The sequence below is a fragment of the Solea solea genome, chromosome 14 (genome assembly GCF_958295425.1).
Source record: "Solea solea chromosome 14, fSolSol10.1, whole genome shotgun sequence".
NCBI lineage: Eukaryota > Metazoa > Chordata > Actinopteri > Pleuronectiformes > Soleidae > Solea > Solea solea.
The window spans coordinates 17482403-17505310 of NC_081147.1; the positions used below are offsets into that span (position 1 = coordinate 17482403).

At 40.3% G+C, this 22908-nt stretch overlaps 1 protein-coding gene across 1 annotated transcript; it reads left to right on the forward strand.

The window, feature by feature from the left end:
• The first annotated feature begins 1066 nt into the window (after positions 1-1066).
• LOC131472118 (neuronal acetylcholine receptor subunit alpha-7-like) lies at positions 1067-22551 on the forward strand. Its single transcript, XM_058648987.1, has 9 exons — positions 1067-1259; positions 9218-9357; positions 10764-10808; positions 11667-11776; positions 16869-17116; positions 18024-18218; positions 18705-18791; positions 20558-20667; positions 20749-22551. The coding sequence occupies exons 1-9, from the start codon at positions 1190-1192 to the stop codon at positions 21328-21330; spliced, it is 1587 nt and encodes a 528-aa protein (XP_058504970.1). The 5' UTR covers positions 1067-1189; the 3' UTR covers positions 21331-22551.
• Positions 22552-22908: the final 357 nt, after the last annotated feature.

Below are 22908 nucleotides of genomic sequence, written 5' to 3' on the forward strand. Positions count from 1 at the left end.
CACAGTAAAGACACTTGATGTTAGAGCGGGGCCCCAATCAAAAGTGGTGTCAGTTTGATGTCATCTGCAAAATTTAGACAAATATTCATATTCATTGTCTGGATTTCATTATGACCTATAGTCGGGAACAAAAATAAGACAGATACAACAACATGCAGGTTGGTGCACCTCTGTGACTGTGAGCTCTTGTGGGAGTGGAACAGTTGTGGGGTAATCTGCACCTGCATCAGCCAGCACTGGGCCCTGTAGATCACTGAGTGACATGATGAGTGATAGGTCTTTCAGGGGTTTGTTTGTAGCATAAACTCCTAACATGTATTGATCTTTTTGGCCACTTGGGGGCAGCTGAACAAGCCTTATAGAGACAACACTGACATATTATCAGTTTATATGATCGATATGGTGAATGATTTAGTCAACTATTACACATCCAGCAAACGAGGAGCAACATTAGCGTTCCCTTGCATCTTTGTACAAATGATGCTGATGCTCAGTGTGTGTCCAAACTGTACATCCACAGCAAATACTGTATTTGTACTGTAGTCTGCATGTAGTCTGGTATCATTGTTATTTTTGTTAATTTCTGTACATTTACAGCCATTTCCCGTACACTGTATTTTACTATAACTTCACAGTAACTTATTTTCCTGTATAATAATGTACTTTACTGTAGAAATCACACTTGTAAAATGTATCTTAAACCTCATTTTTGCTCTTTGGCTTTTGACTTTGTTTCAGCTGGTGTGGTTGAAATATGGTCTTACATTGTGGATTATCACAGTTAACGGCTGTGAGTTCCTGGAGATACTTTATAGTGTAGTTTTGTCTTTCAGCTATTTTTAATTCGATACTTTTAATGTATTCACAATTGACTTAACCCTCCAGCACATACTCCTGACTCGGGTTAAGCGTCTGTGAAGTGACAGTGATTTCTGGCTCTTCCAGCTCAGACGCGCGCTCCCGCGCAGCATCTCTCTGCACGTTGTTGGTGTTCGTAAAGCAGCGTGGACGCGCCAATCTGAAATCCACATTCACAGCTCTGGGTGATGATTTTTTTTTTTTTTAAATCTCACGCTGTCTCTGCGCCCCCTTTTCCAGCCTCATGCTCTCACCGCCGCTGCTGCCGCCGAGCTGCAGCACTTCACCTGAGCGACACTGAGGAAGAGCCCGCAGCCTGAGTGGTGCCAGGATGCGGTGCCACAAGTTTTGGGGACCGTGTTCGGTTGGTTTTACCATTTGGACGGCCATTCTCTTCAGAGGTGAGGGAAAAGTCGCTTTTCTACTTTAGGAAGTTTTCTTTTTGGCTCCCACCTTTGCTTTTAGATATTTTCATGGGGTAATAGAGCATATTTTTTTTAATCTATCATCACTGAATGGATTAACGATTGTGTGTGCTATTTTCCATATTTAGGCAACTTTGCTCTTTTGGTATTTGAACATTTTTGTTGTTGGGTGACAAAGATGTTACTTTCAATATTTAATTGCAAGCTATTAAGCCTTCAATTAAATAATAATAATAGGCCTAATAACAATAATAATAATAATAGTACTTTCTTTATAAACACTGAACCAGCAGTCCTGTCCCCTCTAAAAAGTTATGTAATTCACTTAGAGTTATAGAGAGAAAGTATAGAGTTGTGATCACTGTGTGTGACTGTCTTTTCTGGCTTAAACACTGACCTTGTCGGGACCAGTAGTCCTCACTGAGACGAAAACCTGGTCCTAAAGAAGCAGAACCTCATTTCTTAGGAACTGGTTAAGTTAAGGGTGAATATTGGAATGATGGTTAGGTTAAGGTCAGGGTTAGGAATGAACTGGTTTTGGTTAATGTTAGGTGTATGACTTTGTTAAGCGGTCCAAACGAATGGAATTCAGTGTGTTTTCCGAAGAAGAATAGCTGCACAAACCTGTGTGTGTGTGTGTGTGTGTGTGTGTGTGTGTGTGTGTGTGTTGTGTGGATTGGGCAGTAAGATGTGCATGCATAATCTCCCATAAACCCCATCTCATCATCATCATCATCATCATTACCATCAGCTTCAACATCGAACATCTGGGTCACTCACCAGTTTGTGACGCAGCTGCTTTGCTGAACATCTCCCCCCCATGTGTCCTCACAGAATGTGTCCACCACCATGATTACACCTCCCCCCCCCCCCCCCACACACACACACACACAGACCAACATTACACTGTGTTGATGCACGTCCACGTACATAACTATTCCTGTCTGTTTATTTTTTTTAATAAATATTAAATCTATTTGGTTAATTTGCTGTGTGTCAGCAACAGAGATTGAAAGTGGCTGCTTTTGAGAACAAGATAAGAAGAGATAAAAAGGCAACAATAGGTGTTGAAGAACACTTTATGTTAGTTAATGAACTCTGGAGGAAAATATTTAGTCAGTATTTATGTATTTCAGACTTAAAGCAGTATAGGTCTATTTTTTTTATTTCCTATTATGTCATTGGCTTTTATTCACATTTAGCTGGTAAAATAAGGGTAAAATCTGGAAAAATTCAAATAGAATTTGAGAAAATGTTTTATGTCTTAATAAATGAATTATCTTGCATATTATATAGCACCTCTAAATTGTAAAGATGGTGTTATTACAAATTGAGTTCAATCTGGCCAGATCCCTATTCCCTGTATATATGTCCAATCCATTTATTTAAGCAATACCTAATACTTTGATCACATGTTACATGGGTGTAAATACTACTGGCAACACCAGAAATAGTCAACAAGTTGCTAAGATTAACAGACACTCTCAACTAGCCTAAGTGTACGTACAGTGGTGCATAGCACTTCTGTATTAGGATTAAACATCCGGTGGTTTTAGGGCTCAAAGCCCTCAAGCACAGATTATAAATCTCCGCTACATGAGTCTTTCCATTGAAAAGTCCATTAACACACAACACCATATGCTCTGATCCATGGTCATACTAGTGACATGATGCTTTCATTGTCACAAGTAAAAAAAAAAAAATGGTAACGAGCATGTGTTCATGCAAACGGAGAAATTAAAAATGGATCCTTTACTGTTCCTCAGGTGTCTATGTTCCTTCCTCCCCTCTGTCTCCTTGAAACCTTTCCCCCGCTCATTATTACAGACTTTATGTATTTCCTGTCAGGTTTCAGAGGTCAAAACATAAACACATTTACATACGAAGTTTGTGTAAAACTGGCAAGGCAACACAGCATAGATGTAACAATTGAAAACTGTGATTGTTCCATGAAACATTTAAATGTTAGTTCATAGGATAAGATGATAAATGTCCGTTTTCCCAATATGCTTATTTATCTATATTGTGACATAAGGCATCTTCTTAGATTTTGGATATCGTCATATCGTGTCTGTGTGGTGACTTTTCCAGGTTTTTTAAATGATCTTGCATTGATAATCGTCGTATTTATTATATTGAATACATTTGAGGAATACACTTAATATTATGAATTAAATATTATATTAATAAAAAAAACTAAAAAAATGTCATTGTTTGTAGCACATAAATATCCTCAATTTAACATTAAAAAGCCAAAGAATAAACTCGGTATTATTCGAAATTAAAGCAAATAACTGTATTTTGTATGTAATACAGATCATAAACAGTAGACATTTTATTTGATTGTATTTTCAGTGTATTGCCACTCATCTTTCCCCGTAGCGCTCAGCTCTATGCTTCTTTACTGTTGAGGTTTTACAGCATCTGTGAGAATAAGTGATTAATACTCGTAAGCTGCAGGGCGGAAACAAACAGACATCTTAATGGGAACTCACCCACACGAGTCACTTTAACTCTTTAACACAGGCCTGATGCTGGTGGTTAAGGCAGTATCTGTCATGGCCGATTATGTAGCAAAAGTTGCTAATGTGATGGCTTCCCCCATTGGGTGCACTCTGTCTTACAAACATACATCGGCAATAGGGATTACCTTCATGTCTCACTTTTACCTTTGTTTAGCTTCACCTTTACCCCTATTTATTTCTCGTTTATTGTCCTCATGCTTTGTCCTCTTTCATGTGCCTCCTAGTATTCCCCTCCCTGCCTCTGTGCTCTGAGACGGGTTAGATAATAGTCTCGCCATTTGGGTTAAGATAGGTCAAAAGCAACAGAACATCAGGATAATTCACTGCTGATTTTTTTTTCCTCTTCCAAATGAGTGATGGTAAAATAATAGTTTTGGGTTGATGTGGTTGATATTAGTCATAATATTATTAATGTGTATTTTCTGTTGTGGATGTTGTACTGAGCAAGGTACCCAACCCCCATTGCTGCCCACTGCTACTGCACTATGTTTGCGTGTGTGTGTGTGTGTGTAAAAAGGATGGGAGGTCAAACTAAAATCACTGTCACTAATTGGTGTGTGTGCAAATACTGTACTCCTAATTCTAATTCTTATAATCATTCTGACAGGCTCTACACTGAGAGGTGTAATGCTGCCCTCCAAAGTCCAAAATCACAGTTTAAAGTTCTCGATTTTCACCACTCACCTGTTCTTCACCCCGATCACATGGTATTATAATAGGATGTGTTACTAAATATAGATTTTTTTCTTTTTAAACTAGAAATACCTGCACATTCTGATATGAATCTTAAATACAAGTCAACTGCATGTTGTAATGCTCTCTCTACCCATAGTGTGACTGCGTCAAGATGTAACTTGAAAGTGTGGTGACATACTGTATTATAATAATAATAATAATATAATTTTCAAGCACTCAAGGACACTTTACAGAGACAAACAATAAAAAAACAGACAACAGGACAACACAGTAAACAGAAAAGGGAATAGTGAAATTACAGAGGGGGAAGAGAGTCGGCGTTCACACAGGGAAGTCATTTATGTCAAGACAGATGGAGGCAACTGCAACACTGCAGTAGTAAAAGGGACACAGCTGCAAACAGGTTGGAGCATGACTGAAAATACGCCCCTGGAAAGTTTCAGAAGTGAAGTCTACTGCTCAAAAAACCCAACCGTTCAGCAGTTTGATAGACGTAACACACCCTCGCTCAGGTCCGACAGTGTTGCTGGACAGAACCCTTTTTTAGATAAAGATCGTGACATGCAAATGATGTTACATGCCGCTGGTCATGAAGCATGCATTTATTGTTTATGTGCTTTGATATATATGTATATATATATATATATATATATATATATATATATATATATATATATATATAATTTCATTTCTGTGTCCCCCAAAGAAACACACTTACATACTCTAGACATTTACATTAGAAAGGCAGTGTTTTTTGACTCTCTCAGCAGGGAGCTGTGGTCTGTCAGCGCTTTCTTTGTGCAGAACTATTCCCCCTGCAGGTTCTTAACTCCCTCTGTTCCAGAGCATTCTGGGATCAGATCCATGCTATTATCCACACTGGATAATAACTTGTTTGTATCAGTTGTTGAGCATGTTTACCACAGTGTGAAATAAGATTAAGTAATGAGGGGTTGGTTTTGCGATAGTTTCTTTTATAGTTTTATATAGTGTCTTTTAGAAACAAGCTTCAGAACAAAGCATGTATTTTTTTCATGTCTTAACACAGCTCTGTAATGTCCTCGCTGTTTATTCATCAAGATTCACGTTACAACCTCAGGGGCCCCCCCGCTTCACCAGAGGCCCTATAAAACCTGTTTTTAGTCAGTGTAGCTGGTTATATCACTTTCACAAACAGCTGCTGATTAAGTTTCACTTCATCTGTAGAAAAACCAAAAAAACATTTAAAATAAACAGTAACCATCAAACCAAACCATGCATGTCGGTCACCACACACTTCTTTCTTGAAGACCTAATATATTCATGAACTAACAAGTATGTCATTGTGGACATTGCTCCCTTTAACATAAAGAAACAATTTTTTGACCAAAAATATTCGGAGCTGTTACAGAAGTCTAACCCAACAATGTATTTCAAATAATCAAAATAATCAAATTTGAGACCCCTGTTCTAAACGATTGTGATGAGAGGTAAAAAGACTTTAAAGGCTGTGGAGAAGGGAGCATACCTTTACATTTGACATTTCCATTAGACCCAATAAAAAAATACCCAAAAACAAACTAATCTAAATGTAAATACCGATCATAATTACTCCTTCACAGAGGTTTCAGTGATCATCTCCTCTGCTGACCTTGTTTCCTCAGAGCAAAGTTTTATGATCAAATAGAAACACATGTTGGTAGAAAAAAAAAAGGAGAGACAACATGGATAATCTTGAGACTGTGTTTGCTGTTATTTAAAGAAAACCAGGTCAGTGGTAAGACACAGTAGACTGAGAATAATAGCATTGTCTCGTTTGTACGGAGCTCCCATGTGTTGGAAACCTGGTGGTTGTTCACCTTGGGCAAACTATTTTGAGTAATTCATTTTAATGGGTCCAATTCCAAAACACCCACGCTGTTATTTGAACAACTCTGTAACTTTAGATCAGAGGCTGGAATCCAGTCGGAGACGAGTTAAAGGAAAGGTGGCACATTCTTGGACGAGTTCTCTTTAGCATTCAGCATAATGCATGAAAATACACAGACCAAATTTGCATTTTACTTTGTGTGTCACATTTTTCATCTCCTCTCACTTCTCTTTCAAAGTCATCTGTGAGTGTTGTGCATTGTGCTGCTGAGCTGAAATAAAACGTCCTCTCGAGTGTTGATGCCCTCAGGGGTCACCGAGTTGCCCAGGAGCAACCTCACTGTGGTTATTAATCTAGAACTAATTGCAGACATTCTGGAGCTCAGGGGCAATCTGGAGTTCGCACACACACACACACACACACACCCACTCTGCACACAGCAAGCAGATTCTGAAGTGAAATCATCATATTTAGTATTTTAATCCACACAGGCATACCATTTTTACAGTCAGCAAAAATGCTCTTTTTTAAATACAGTCACCGCTTCTGCCAAATCCATCACTATAGCCGTCTGAAATACACTCACTGGCCACTTTATTAGGTACAACTTCAACTTCTTGTTAATAATGAAGAAGTTTAACTAAGGAAGTGGCTGGTAAATGTATTTGTTCAATTCCTGTATTTTACATGTTTCTGAATTAACCCTACTTACACAAATTAATTCTGTTCAAAGTTGATTTTGAATTATTTCAGTGATATATTGTTTCAACTTTTAACATGCGTGGCTCATGGCACATTTTGACTCATTTCCTCCTCTAACCTTCTTTACATATGATGTAAAACATTTCAAGTGGTGTATAACCATTAAAGTGTGATATTTAGGAATAATAGACACGTTCTATGTCATTGCATTCGACTAATAATCAATCAGTTGAGTAATAACACCAATCGGTGACCTTCTCTGAGACCTGATCAGGGCGCGCTGATGACCACTGACATTTACTGTAATGACCCACATGCTGTAACAGAGACAAATGTAGTTGCTTGTCATTAATTAGTCTGTCTGTGTTTAGCTAGAGTACACACACATACACACACAGTGAAGTTCTAAAGGTCCTCAGGTCAAAGGTGCGTCATTTAAAGTCACTTAACTGGCTGCCCTTTTCTCATTTTACAGCAGCCTTAATCGCTAAAGGAATTTCAACGTAAATGTTTTTTGGCTTACAAATTGGTCTTAACGACATTCGGCCCCTCATCTCTGAGGAACACATCTCCACGTGGGCTTTCCTCTATTTAAATGATAAGAGGAGGTTTGTGAGTTAAAGGAATATTCACTGATTTGCGTTTAGCTTTGTATTACTAGAATAGGGGTAGTATTTTTGAAAAATGGAGCTTCCCAACCTCAGTTTCCCCTGAGTCGAGAAATATCTTCATTCTTTTTTTTTTTGTTACATGCCCACCAATGACACTTGGTCTGAGCCTTGAAACTGCAACACTAATTCCGCACTATTTAGACCCACTCGTAGGGGGGCGGGACCTCATTCTCAGAACGTAAACAGTGTCCGCCATCTTTGCTAACAGTTGGGCTAACAGCACAGCACCAAAAGAATGAAGATACTTCTCAACTCAGTGGAAATGGAGGTTGGGAAGCAAATTTAATTTTTTCAAAAATACTACCCCTATTCTAGAAATAAAAAGCTAAACGCAAATCGGTGAAGTATTCCTTTAAAAATCTTCCAGCTCATTCACTCTCTCTTCCTCAAACGTTAGTCTGGAGCCTGATATACTCAGCTCAGCTTCAGCTCACTGATGAAATGTTTTGTTTGTCATTGTGGCCAGTATCCAATATCACTCTGAAAAAGCAACCTTCATCGTGTGACCCTTAGTAAACAAAAGGAGGCTGAGATACAGCACCCTGTTCTACAGTGAGATCCGTCAATTCAAGGACAGTGACAGTGTGGTCTGACTCTATGTGAGTGAGTGAGAGAGAGAGAGAGACTGTGTACCTCTGTCTCTGTGTGTCTCTGTGTCTCTCTCATCATCATCAATTACCCCGAACCTTAATGCTTCATCAGCTCACAGTCACAGTTCTCTGTGTGTACATTACACTTAAAATTAAATACGTACATGTCAGCACATATAAGACCTGTCTCCTTGTGGTCGTTGTCCACAGCAATGTCACGTTTTAGTGTTGGAGTCTGGGCCATCTTGGCACAGACTGTACAGAGTAAGTTAAGGATAAGGAAGGGTAAGTGGTAAGCAAATGCAATTTAAAGCTATTTTCACGATTAGAAAAGCCTCAGTAGACGAGGATGTGTTCCAAGGTGTCGTATGCAGGTATGGGATTGTTGAAAACCTTTGGGACTTTTTTTTTTTCACAACTCCTACTGAATTCAGGTGTTTCTGCGCTGATTTATGGTTTTAAAATGCAAATAAAAATACTGCACACCTTGTGTCTATAGATCAAAGAGTGACCTTCAGGGACTGTCTGTTGTGACTGGAGGTGTGCATTTTCATCTCTGAAATATGTGGAAGCTGCAGGTGGAGGATTTATCAGTTCTATCCGCACCTTGAGTTAAGAATGTGTTGTCAGCCAAAGCACGACCCAAGGTCAGGAAAAAAAACGTGTGTTGAAATGATTGTGCTTTATTTTTAATGTTCATCACTCGGGGTGGGAATCACAGGGTGCCTCACGATACCATACGCGACACATGGTCGACGATACCAATAATAACCTTAACCCCTGGCGCATCAATTATCGTATGACACGAGGAAGGACAACGGTATATCACCAAAGTGATATTTTGACCCACCCCTATTCATCACTCAATCCATCGTTTCTCTTGTCTGTTTTGTTCCTCCAGGAACCCTGCAGGGAGAACACCAGAGGAAGCTTTACAAAGAGCTGCTGGCAAACTACAACAGACTGGAGAGACCTGTGGTCAACGACTCAGCTGCCATCTTGGTGGAGCTGGGCCTCACGCTGCTGCAGATTATAGATGTGGTGAGAGAAACTGAATTTTATGTGTTATGTGAGCGTTGTCTTTAGGGTTGTGTTGGTTGTTGATCAGGTCACAACAGCCTTTTTCTGTTTTTCTATAGAGTATTTTGCAGTGGAGATATTTAGATATTCATTTGCAGAAATTAATAAACAGTTGTATTCTCAGAAAAAACATGTGCAAAAGGAATAACAGCCCTATATAATATTTAAATAAATGGCGTTGCGTTTCCACTAGCATAGCACCTGATACCAGGTACTTTCCTTTGTGACGTCGCCAGACTGCCGGCCACTGATTGGTCAGAGTGCCGTCACAGGAAGAGACGTCCGAAACAGAAATCAAGCTGACTGATTCTAGTGATTTGATTCGGTTACACTGAAAACAACTGCTTTAAGTCACTAGTCAATGGTCTGTGTGTCTCGCATGTAAAATGAAGTCACCGCAGTTTCATGCAGCCGTGCAGTGATGACTCAGTCGTTGAGTAGGTACTTTTTTTGGAATGGAGATGCAACCCGTGCCGTGGCGAGGAAACCCAGCTGTTGGCACAGTAAGCAAGCAGTTGGTGGCATTGGAGAGAAAACTACATTTCTTCTTTCTTTCTTTCTTTCTTTCTTTCTTTCTGACACCCGTGTGTGTGTATGGCCATAGTCGTATAGATTAGTCGTATCAAACCAACAGAAAATAAATCAATATAATACAGACGGCTTACAGGAAATGAAGAAACTCTCTGTCACTGTGTACATTCTTATTATTCACCAAACACTGCAGCCACTCTGACCTTGAGAGAAGTTAATATTTTGAGATTATAAATATTATTATTAATCTCTGAGGATTCACACATTTCCAAATGCGATGACTCATGCTCCATCATCTGGGTCATCTGCTTCCAGAAAATACAGTACATTATGTAGGAATTTGTCATATGTGCCTCAATTTTCCACTCTAAAAGCAACAAAAAAAAAAAAACCATTGATATAGTAAATAAGTAACAGGATTACAGATGCAGGGGATTAAGAGAGAGGAAACTTTCTTTTAGCCTCCCTCGCTGCTCTTCCTGCTCATGCAGATGTTCCTGTTTTGACTTTTCAATGCTGAGAGCAGAGAAACAAAACTGCTAATTCCACCTTACAGCAAGAGCACGAGCTGCATTTTTTAAAAAGCTTTATATACACTTTGAAGCTCATTATTTGGCGACGGCTTATGTGGGCTTGAATCTTTAATGTTCTTTACTTCAATCGTTGACATTTTTTTTTCTTATAAATAATTTATCTAGAAAATTAAACTATTTTATGCACATTTTAGATTTGCATTCATTATTTTTAGTCCCGTCCTGTTAAAAATGCATTGCCCTGGTCAGGTTCATTTAAAATACAAACTCTGTTTCTCTTCTGTTTTCTCTTTCTCTTCTCAGGATGAGAAGAACCAAGTGCTGATAACGAATGCATGGCTGCAGCTGGTAAGTGGGGTTTAAGGCGACACGTTATTATTAATTTAACGTGGTTTAATCACATTTAAACTTTTATTACACTGCACATCCTCTGACGAATGGTCCTCAAATTGCTTGTGTCAATACACTGTGCAAATCCGGAGATGGAATTAATTTTCCTGGATTATTCATTTGTAATTTCTCACAGGCATTGTTAAGAGTTAAACTAATATTTCAGTACTTCTGATTTTATACTATTGTGTCCACTCATCATGAGCAAGTAAGCGTGTGTGTTTGTGTGTAGGACTTTTTCTGGCATAAACACTGACCATGTCAGGACCAGTCGTCCTCATGGAGGACAAAACCTGGTCCTAATGAGGCAGAATGAAATTTCTGAGGAACTTTTTAAGTTAAGATGTGAATTATGGTCATGATAAGGTGAGGGTTAAGTATTAGTGGGTAATGGTGAAGGTTAGGGATAATGTTTTGTTCAGTGAATGGAAATAACTCTTTATTCTCTAGCTCATTATTTTTTGGTATTACCATTTTAATTAGTTTTTGTCTAGGATTCAAACAAAAGCTCACACCTGCAGCTTTGTTAGTCAGAGTTAACAAAAAAAATAGAGGATGGAGAAGATGCGTACATGAATAAAAACCATAGCAGCAATTTACACTGAATGCCAAGGCTAGCTGGTTACTTGCTATTTGATTTTAAAAGAACCTGAAGGAATCATTTACAATGAAGCACATCTTATCTCTACTGAATGAGCCATTTTCTTGTAAAGAAACACATTGTGGTTTTTTTTTATAAGACATGATATTTAATGCATCCCTTTTAAAATGTATATATCTCAAAGTCTTAAGTGAAAATGTCTCCTCTTGTCGCAGTACTGGACAGATGTCTACCTGAGCTGGAATCCAGAAAACTACCCTGGTGTCCAGAACCTGCGTTTCCCCTCAGACCAGATCTGGACCCCTGACATCCTCCTTTACAACAGGTGAGAACTCCTTGCTGATACTCACTGTGTTCTTACTGAGGGGTTAAAGGCTGTCTCAGGTTTGAGAACCACCGATGAAGATCAAGCAGACTAGTAAAGAACACTCCTTTGGTTAAGATTGCACTCCGTGGTCTCTCGGCAACACACCTGCCAAGTTTGAAATTGATAAAATCAGTGAGATCAATTCCCGAATTTATACTCTGGTGACTGTGTATAAACCAGACTTCCTGAAATGTAATACACTGGCTGGAAAAAGCTGTCAGACTCTGTGGGGATTTGCTACTCAACAATACAGCTGAAGAGAACTATTGGTGTCAGAATGCTGCAGGCTTTTTTATATTGTGTTGAAATTAAAAGTGCGTTTTTAGTAACTCATTGAGAAGACATTAGTGTTGAGGTCCTCATTTCAATAAACGAGGTTGGGTGAGCTCCTTGTGTTCCGTGATTAAGGTCAGACATGTTCATGCTCATGCACAAAATTTTATTGCCACGCCGTTTTCTGTGCAAGGATTTCTCAAGTCAGTCCTAAATGTAGGACCAGTTGTCTCTCTGCACAACAAATAATACATCGCATCCGTATGTTTGAGTGCGAGACAGATGATCGGCACTGTGAGGTTGAGACGGAGAGTTATGCAGTTGCATATTCACTCATGTTCCGGTGTTTCCCCGATACAAACACAAACAATATTTCAGATGAAATACAGGGAAAGCAGCAAAAGGTTTGGGAGTATTAACCTAGATTTTAAAAGCTCATCTTTTAGACCAGGATTACCAGCCCTAATCTCAGTGCTCTTACCCTTATCTTTCCCCATTTCAGCCTTTTACCTCTGCGTCCAATCCTCCCACTCTTCCTCCCTCATATAATTCATGCTGCCTCATCATCTATTTTCTCATCCCATTCTCTCTGTCTCCCTCTGCCTCTCTTTCATAACTCACTGTCTCCATGTAATTCATTCTATTCAATCATCTCTTTCTCTTCATATTTTATAGTTCCCAGTGCACACTGCCTCCTCTTTATAAATCATCCTGTCCACCTGTCTCTGTCTGTCAAGCTGTCAGCATTTTACTGTCTCCTTCTTCTACCTCTTTATGACATGCTGGGTTCTCAGCTGGTGCCGCGTGTTACTCTGCCGCGTGCTCCAGATCTGTCCATATATGAAAACGTGAAACTACTAATTGATTTCACTCATTTGCTTTGCCAGAAACAAAGATGTTACTGACCTGAAAGTATGGATTTTATTGGAACAGTTGGATCTCCTGGTTACATTACAGGATTATGTCACGTAATCACCAAAGTCTTTGAGAGATGATGAACATCTGCATGCAGGTTCTCCAGTTTCCTCCCACAGTTCAAAGATTTATGGATTAGGCAAATTGACTGTAAATGTGAGTGCGAGAGTGGATGGTTTTTTGTCTCTATGATGGACTGGTCCCCGCAACCCTCATGTGGAGGATGTGAGTCATCACCTTTCCCGAAATGGGGGTTAATCTGTGTTGCCTTCACACAGTGATGCGTCAGATACCAGAACATGGACAAAGCAGGGCAAACTCATCAAACAGTCTTCTCTCTTCTCTGGATATAAATGTGAGGGGAGGAAAACACACTCACAGTAACCTGTTGCAAACTACTGCACATTTTTATTTGAGTTAATAATGAAAACCGCGATCGATGTTGCTGTTTTCCATCCACTCACTCATTGTTTACAGTGGAGAACTTGGCAGAGGGGAACAATAATGTGAAGCTGGAGGGAAAAGTCACTTTCACAGCCGAACCAGAACATTTACATGCCTCCTGAGGAGAAATGGGAATTTACAGCTCCCAGTAATAATATGGATCCCTGCAGGAAATATATACATGTATAAATCTGTAGGCTCCCCTCTTACTAATATACAGTAAATACTGCAAATTTGTGCACACAGACACATAAGTTACAGACAAACACATGCAAAATCTCATAATTATGTCACAACACATGCCATAACTCAGCAGGTTATCAGTGCACAGCCAATAACACGTCTTACTGCGTAGAACAGTGGATGCATTCACTCTTATTAGCATGCTGCTCAGCATAAATCCGTTCATTCATTCTTGTAGTTTTAATACAAAGTTAATGATGTTTAGAATTGCTGTGGTCGTGCGCCGTCTCAATATGGTTGGCATTCAAAGAGGAAAATCATCTACTGTCTGTGATTCATTCAGTCATTCTGCCCATATTACTTTTCTCAGTGTGAAGTCTCCTCATATTGCTTTTTTCATATTCTCGGCTCATGTTTAATCAATAGCATGAGTCACAGATTTTCCTCCAACGCCATATTCATGCACGCCGCTTGGAGAAAGGACTTTGTTCTTCACTGTGTTTGTGACGGCTTTGTGTTGTGACTGACAGCTGGCATCGTCTCATTCAGATCAAGGAGCAACAGTTAGGCTACTTTGTGTCAAGCTTAAATTAGTTTACATTTAGCATTTAGCAGACGCCTTTATCTGAAGCGACTTTCAAAAGAGGAATAAGCTACATAGAAGAAGTCTTGGTCATTCCACCAGCGTGGAACGAAACGTGAAAACATTCTGGATTATCTTGTTGGCTCCGCCAGATGACAATCCTTTAATGAACGGAGTAGTCGAGGGGTAACATAAGTTTACTTCATTAAGAGCTGCAATTAACGATTATTTTCATAATTGATTACACTGTTCACTATTTTCTTGATTAATCAAGTAATCATTTGGCCCAGACTTGTTTAGTGAGGACACATTGTAGACATAATCTAACCTTTACCATCACAATTATTCACAATCCTAACCCTAAAACCAGCTCTTAACCCTGAAAAAGCCCTTTAAAGTTGAGGGTGCCCAGGCAAAATGTCCTCACATAGTCAAAATGTCCTAAAATAGATAGGTTTGTATGTTTTTTTTGGACCTCACAAAGATATAAATACATTTTTTGTGTGGAGCAACAAGTGCAGAGTTTTTTCACCTTGCTCCTCTCTCACGTGTCCCTGTTTCATCTGTGTGAGGATCAAAATGCTTATAAGCCATAGGAAGCGAGGACATTTTGGGAAAGTTGGGACATTTTGGTTTGTCCACAGGAAGGTTAGGGTCCAACATCTTTAATTAAGGGCAGACACGGCGCATGTGTTCTCTTCAGCACATGTACATTCAGTCACTTGTACTTGCTCTGAGCAAGATTGCAGGAAAGTGCATACCTTGAGATAAAGAAATGCCAAAGTTTGAATAATTCATAGTATTGCTCCATCTTGGCCATCTTTCCCTTTCTGCTCTGCCCTCAGCTGATAGCCGCGCGCACACACACACACAGTACGGATTTTTTTTCTCCCACTTAATCCCCCTGAAAAGGTAAATCAGCCAATATGAGCATAGGCAGGAATAAATAGGATGTGTTTGCCTACAACTTCTGTGACGAGGTAAAGATGCAGGCAGCATTATTTTGTTGTGACTGAATGAGGCTCCAGGATGTTTCAGACACATTGATGATATAGTGATGATAGGGCATTGTGAGAGTGACAGTATTTCCCTTATTTATAACATCATTGCTACAGGATCAGTAATGAAGAAAAGTTGAGGGAGATTTTTCAACCAGATAGGTGGAGAAACAGATTTTTGGACAAAACAAATTCACTGTCATAAGTTTCTCTGCATGTTCTTTACTGTAAGGCCCAATGGTTAAGTTGCTCCTCCAAGGCTCTGTATAGATTATACTTCAATTAGTTCATTGACTTTTGGCTCAGTTTGAGAGTCTGGCAAGTAAAGCCAAACCCATCTCCAAATTAAATATTAAAAATGTCACCTTCAAATGCATCTTCTGGTGTTTTTCCTTTATATTTGGAATGGTGCCACAGAACTGGCCACATCATTGTAAATTGCCTCTCTCTCTCTCAAATGCAAAGAAGAAGGAAAAACAAAAGTGTGCCATGACCTAATGGTTTAGGTTTGATTAAAGCTGAGATGCCACCAACCCTGAAAGCTTAAGAACAAGTTGATGAGTGTTTGAAGCCTTTCACGTTTGACGGATCTGTGCGGCGCTGAAAGGTGGGAAATCAAGGGCCCGCATTGACCTGGTTGTTTTATTAATTTTATGTTGCCTTTTTAGGGTTGAGAAGGAAATTACATGAGGTTTGTACAGGAAATGATGAATATATAAAATGTGGTGAGACAGTGGGAGATGGAGCAGAAGGGTCATCATCACTCTCTGCACCCTTCTGTTAGAAATAAGTGGTTTTCAATGAAGTTAAAGAGAAGGGTTGAGGTTGTCCTAACTAGACTGATTGGGGCATTGCGGATGAGGAGCTATCTGAAAATTATAGTAGAGACAGAGACAGTTAAATATGCTTTATTTTCATGTGGTCAATTCAATAGAAAACTGGCTGACTAGCTTCCTTGAAGTCCTTTTTCAGTGTTGAGAAGAATCCTCACCCTGCCATTGAGGCAGTTTTGGCATTTCGTCATGCAACTGGTCTATATATATAAAATATATAAAGGGAGATTTCAGCTTTCTTTTAAATATGCAAACAAATGTCTGTCACATTCAAACCATTGTCAAATGTGTTCATGTAATTTTATGTCAGGACACACGGAGGCAACATCAACATTGCAATAGTAGAGTGAGATGGTTGCAAACAGGTTTAATAATGACTGAACACGCAAAGAAGTGTCTGAGGTTATTCCACTGCTCAAAAACCCGTCATTGCGCATATTGTCTGGATAAATGCGGCCGCTGTGTACGCACAAAAGCTCCCTCACTCAGGTCTGATAGTATTGCTTGTCAGAGTCCATTTTCCAATGGAGAATACAACAAACAGGAAATTGTTACATTGTTTCTGTTCACAAAGAGCAAAATGAGTCACAGCAGTTACACAAATAACAAAAACAATCTGTGTTACACTGCAGCTTTAAATGTGCATCCACTTGTCTTGTTGTTATGAGTCTTTGTGAGGTAAAATTGACAAAGCATCTTTCAAGGAAAATTGTCAACTTATGGTCCCTGAACACAATGTAAACATAGTTAAAAGGGGGGAAAAAGCATGGGGAAAGGGAAAAAAAGAGAACTTAAGCTCAGTATTTTGGTGCATTCTTTAGTGCGGATGAGCGGTTCGACGCCACCTTCCACACCAACGTGCTGGTGAATGCATCCGGTCACTGCCAGTACATCCCCCCCGGCATCTTGAAGAGCACCTGCTACATTGACGTGCGCTGGTTCCCCTTCGACGTTCAGAAGTGCGACTTGAAGTTCGGCTCCTGGACGCACAATGGCTGGCTGCTGGACCTCCAGATGCTGAATGTGGACACATCAACCTACATTCCCAATGGAGAGTGGGACCTTGTGGGTGAGATTGCTTTTGTTTATGTTTCTCACTGCAATATTGCCTTCTCAAGAATCTGGCGTGGTTGTATAATTTAGTGTATATATTTTCAGTCCTTTAGGGGGCACTAGGGCTTTATCCAACACATCACCTGGCTCCTTAAATTAATATTATCTGAAAGTATAACTCACAGAAATATCCCCTTTCAATCTTCCTTGAATCTCATTATTTCAGGATCAGGCTTTGCCAACTTCTTGTATCAGAAAATTGAGTCTCTGTAAAATGATTTTCATTGTGGGAAATCGTTCGGATGGTTGTAATTGGGTGCACTGAACAGAGAAGGATTTTTTACGAAGAGCTCCAAAGCCCAGTGTTTCCAGCTGGGACAGACTAACAGCGGATCCCAGTGCCTGTGCCTTGGGGTGATGATGGTTAGGTGGAAAAGGGTGTTAGACAACACCAGATGGTATGCAGTGGGAATGTCTGAGACTGTGGCGTGTGCGTAGCCACGACATATGTGAGCACAACACTGCACTCATCTCTTCACTATATCACACTCTACGAGTTTAACAACCACAAGTTTTAAAATAATTTCACCGTTTTCCCGCGTGATTTTGGCTCATGGGACATCCTATGAATAAATCCAGACATGGCTCCCCTGCTTGTCTCTGTAAAACCATGTGTCATGTGTGTTGCAAGGGATGGTGGGAAGGGCATTTTTTTTGGATGAGTGGTGGTCAAAATCCCAACCTTTGTTCCACTAACCTCATCCTTGACCACCTGCCTCTGCCACCACTATTTTGAGACATAATTCAAAAAATGTTTAGGGTTGAGGAAAAGGGATTTAAGTGTTGTGAATTCCATGATCTAGTACTCTAAATGTATGAATAATGTCCCCAAAAATATTCATGCTCTCTCTCTTTTCCCTCAGGTGTGCCAGCGAAGCGTAATGAGCTATATTACGAATGCTGTAAGGAGCCCTACCCCGACGTGACGTTTACAGTCACCATGCGCCGCAGGACTCTGTATTATGGCCTCAATCTGCTCATACCCTGTGTGCTTATCTCTGGCTTGGCTCTGTTGGTTTTTCTGTTACCTGCAGACTCTGGGGAGAAGATTTCTCTGGGTAAGAGCGTGTCAGAAAGCGAACAGAACAACACACATATTCTTTGCTCGGATAGACTAGCAATATTCACTCAAACATGTTTTTACTGCTAAAATGAACAAGGAACCAAAACACTATAATTTTTATGCAGGTATTCAAGCTCATACAAACACGGTCACAGCTATACAATATAGAACACGCATGTCCAATCACCTTGATACAACTTCCACCATGTAGGCGTTGTGTCAGTGACGGGGACTTTTGATGAACGGCCATGTGTGGACAAGCAGCCATCAGTTACAGTGTCACTGTTTGAATCATTTCTTGAACGTACCTTGGAGGCAGGATCTGACAAATGACTGTAGCCGCATGGACATAACTGACTACATACATGAGTAATTTTCGGGGAAAAATCATCTCACGCCGGTGGCCCTGATCTCATCATGATGTATATACTCATGTTCTGTCTGTGTGTGTGTGTGTGTCTCTTCCTGTCTCTGCCTCAAGGCATCACTGTGCTGCTTTCGCTGACCGTCTTCATGCTGCTCGTAGCCGAGATCATGCCCGCCACATCCGACTCTGTTCCTCTAATCGGTGGGTTGTATTTATGTTTGTGAAAGTATTATTGCATCTTCATCTCCTCTTATCTCATCTTGTCATGTTGATTGTCACCGCTCATCAAAACCCATCTTTGGTTCAGACTGGGCTTTGGTTCGAGTAGCTTGAGGGTGACTATACATCATCAATCTTAGTACTCCTTCATGGTGGATGGAGTCAATTGAGAGGCCCAGTGTAAAACTGCCAGCACTGTTAATAGGCTGTGAAATGTCTGGTTTTCCAGTAGGGAGGTAAGGATGATGGATGAAGACACCAAAATGGGGGAAGGGACAAATGGGGTTAAAGCTCCCGGAAAGGGCTTTCTCTTTGGCATAGCTCCTGCATGGTTCTGGTTCTCGAACCAAAGTTTAAACCGACACTGAAAATGAACAGGTTCAGATACTTCAGATACCCAGTGAGAACCAAAACAGAACCTGTGCCTGTGTTTGCCAGTGTGAAAGCGCTAAGAGGGAAACACTTTGAAGGCTCCTAAACTCCTTATTCACCATGTCAAAAAAAATTAATGATCTTGAAATTATTATCCCAGATAGCTAGCCAATCTCTCCCTCAGTCTTTGCCATATTCATCGAGCCACAGTCTGATAAAATAAAAACATTAAGGGTATCCAAACAACAAACTCGGACCACAAAATCAGCCTTTATGCTGATGATGCATTACTTTTCCTCTCAAAGACACAAACTTCTCTTCCTGAGACAGTTACTCTAATTGATAATTGAGAGTAACTCTTGCACATTCTCTTTGGGTGCTACGTGGGCTGTGATCTGTTCCCTTGGCAGTTCCTGCTGTGGGGCTCCTTGGCACTCCAGGTGAGTGGTGGGACCCTTTGTTGGGAGCGGTTTGTTAGACTCCCTTCTGGGCAGAGCAAATCTGTCTAACGCCAGGCAACCAAACTGCCTGTCTAAATCTTTCATAGAGTGATTAATCCGTTTTTATTCACTATGACCTAAACACAAGGCCAAATGGGACACTTTTAGGAGCCTTGTTAAAATGACTCGTGTCACTTTACAACGCTGTAGCTGAAAGTGGATGTGACTTATTGCAGCTGCTGTAACTTGACTGTAAGTACGTACAGTATAGCCATAGTTCTTTTATCATCAGTTTCAGTTAATGTCGTTATCCTATCCTAAATAATTTTTCATTTAGGCAGTTGAAAATGAAATGCTATGCTATTTGTGACTGATGTTTGGAATTATACATCATATCTTCTGTTAATGTTACCATAAACCCATGAGTGACTGACCACAAAGCAGTGAGGACACATGGAATGTCCTTCCAACTCTCATCATTTCTAACACTATTTTTAGTGTCCTGGCTCTTAGTGCTTTCATCTCTTTTTGTTTTATTACCCTCTGTTCCACCTCGTCTTCTGAAACCATCTTCTCTTGATTAAGCTCCCTCCCTCCTTTTTTTTTTGCTTCATAAAGCCCCGACCTCATGGGGTGATCTGAAGTTTGACTTTGCTGCCACTGTAGTCATGTTAACAAGCTGTTAACTCTTCCTTTTTCACAGTTATTGGGAATTCACATACTGCTTGCACTTGCCACTTGCGTGTTTGTATACATGCTGGAAGTGCTCTCCTACTGTTCCTTCATGTGGATAAAACATCCCTCTAGAGCCAGCAATAATCTTTCTCTACTGTTTTTTTTTTTTAAATCTCTGTTCTCAGTTTTGTTACATTTCTGCGCAAATTTTATTTAAGTGCTTTCTTTATAGTTTGAAAAAAGCATGTTGATTTTTTGCAGCCCAGTACTTTGCCAGCACCATGATGATTGTGGGAATGTCTGTGGTGGTGACGGTTGTAGTCCTTCAGTTTCACCATCATGACCCCCATGGAGGGAAGATGCCTAAATGGGTGAGTTACTGAAATAGTTTTATTATTTTTTTATTTCTAAATTGTCTTTTTTTATGTGTGATGATACGTGTGTCTTTTCAGGTCCGGGTGGTTCTGTTGAACTGGTGTGCCTGGTTTCTTCGTATGAAACAACCTGGAGATGAACGCAAGCGTTCCAGTTACAAGTACCGTCACTCTAGCACCAGCTCCATAGAGATGGGTGCACTTTCAAGCCTGTCTGCACAGGCATCATGCCCCCCATGCCCCACAGGCACATCCAACGGTTCTATGAACCTCTACTTTGGTAATTACCACCCTGTAGAGAACCCACACTGCCCACCCTCTAGCGACTCAGGTGTAGCGTTAGGTGGACGTGCATATGGCTCCCCCAGCGATGAGGCTGAGCCACCTGGAGGAGTCGGCAGTGGCGCTGGAGGCCTGGTTATGGGGGTCGGAATGCCCCCACCAGAGATCCAGCGCATCCTGCAAGAGGTGTCGTACATAGGCCAGCGCTTTCGGGACCAGGACGAGGCTGAGGCCATTTGCAGCGAGTGGAAGTTTGCCGCAGCGGTAGTGGACCGACTATGCCTGGTGGCTTTCTCTCTCTTCTCCATCATTTGCACCTTCACTATTCTCATGTCGGCCCCCAATTTCATAGAGGCAGTTTCCAAGGACTTTACATAGCCGGGTTGCAGCAGCACAGCAAGAGAGAGGAAATGAGAAAGGAGGAAATGTATTGGGTATAATGAGTGAAAGGGTTGAGGGAAATGATGGGATTTTTAGGCTATGTGGTCTTTACTGACAGAAACTTCTTACAGTAGCAAAGAGCCTTGCAATTCTGCCAAGCTGATACATTATGTACAGCAAACTGAACCAATCAGGAAAAAAAATAACAAAGACACATCATTATATCTGATTAGCATATTATAAACTAAGAAACAAACATAGTCCCACTTTTTTTTTTAAGCGAAAGACTATTTGTTTGTATTTAGAAGTGGAAAAGCAGAGAAAAGAGGCAAAAGGGTAGGAATCAGTTCACTGCATAGATTTTTTTTTCATCAGTCTTTGTCCTGAAAACAGTGTAAATATCATCAAACACTGTTTTTAATGCAGCACTCCACACTCCACCTCTCTGCCTCTTCTTTTCAGTTGTTGAGCTGTTATGTATCTACACATACACATATAAATATCAGTTATGTCTGGTTCACTTTCTGGACGTTTCCTGACATATCATCCCTGTGCTGATGTTAGGTTAGTTACTAAATGAGATCTGTCACTGTGAGTGTTACTGTTTTTGGTTTTTACGTCCATCGGCATAGCATTGGACACACTTGTGTAGAAGTCATTTAGGATCACTTTTCACTTTATCTTGCCTTAAGTTGTTTCAGGCAAAGTCACCACTCTGAGAAAGTGTGATCATAACATTTCCAGTATATTATCTAAAAAAAAAAACAATTGTGTTGTCTCATATGTACTGGTGTTGAACACGTACACAACAGTGTCAGTCTATACTGTACACCTTTGTATCCAGTCATTAATGTATCTACAGGTTAGGTATAGGTTTGAACTTGTTGACCTTTAATGAATATAAGAGTGACATGACTTTTGAACCTCTGATACCACAGACAAAGGACTGAGGCCCGATAGCAAGACGTCAACTTCTCAACTCAATCACCAGTGCAGAATCTACTGTAGATTTAGTAAAGGCCCAAGCATCGATACGATTCGCCTCTGTGCTGTAGATGGAGCCAAGTGAGTGATTCGTACAACCATGTTGTTTATGTGTGAAGATCCACCTCCGAGCCAATGTTTTCTTGAGGCTGCAATCTTTGGTCTCTTTGTCTCCGTCTCTGTTGTTCAATTTTTGGCTCTATGTCAATAAAGGTGTATTTATTCTCTGTATAACTGGCTCTGGTAAGTGTTTGTGTGGGTTGTTATGCTACATTTCATGTAGTATAATTAAAACTTGACGGGTATCGGTCACGTCTATCATGGATTAACTGTGGTGAATGGTGCATTTAACCAAACAAAATCCAAGTTTAATATACTGGTATGTTCTCAGTCGCTTTGATCCTGTTACACTAAAGTTCAATCAGAGTCCACGCTGCTTTGGTGTGAGCTGCCATCTCAGAACAGATCGGCCAGATGGCTCTGGCGCAAAATTGAAATGCTGTATTAATGAGGGTAGTACAGAGGCAAATGGAATGAACTGTTTAAAGGGTCATGACTCAGTTTGATAAGAGTGTAAAAGTGTGGCATATA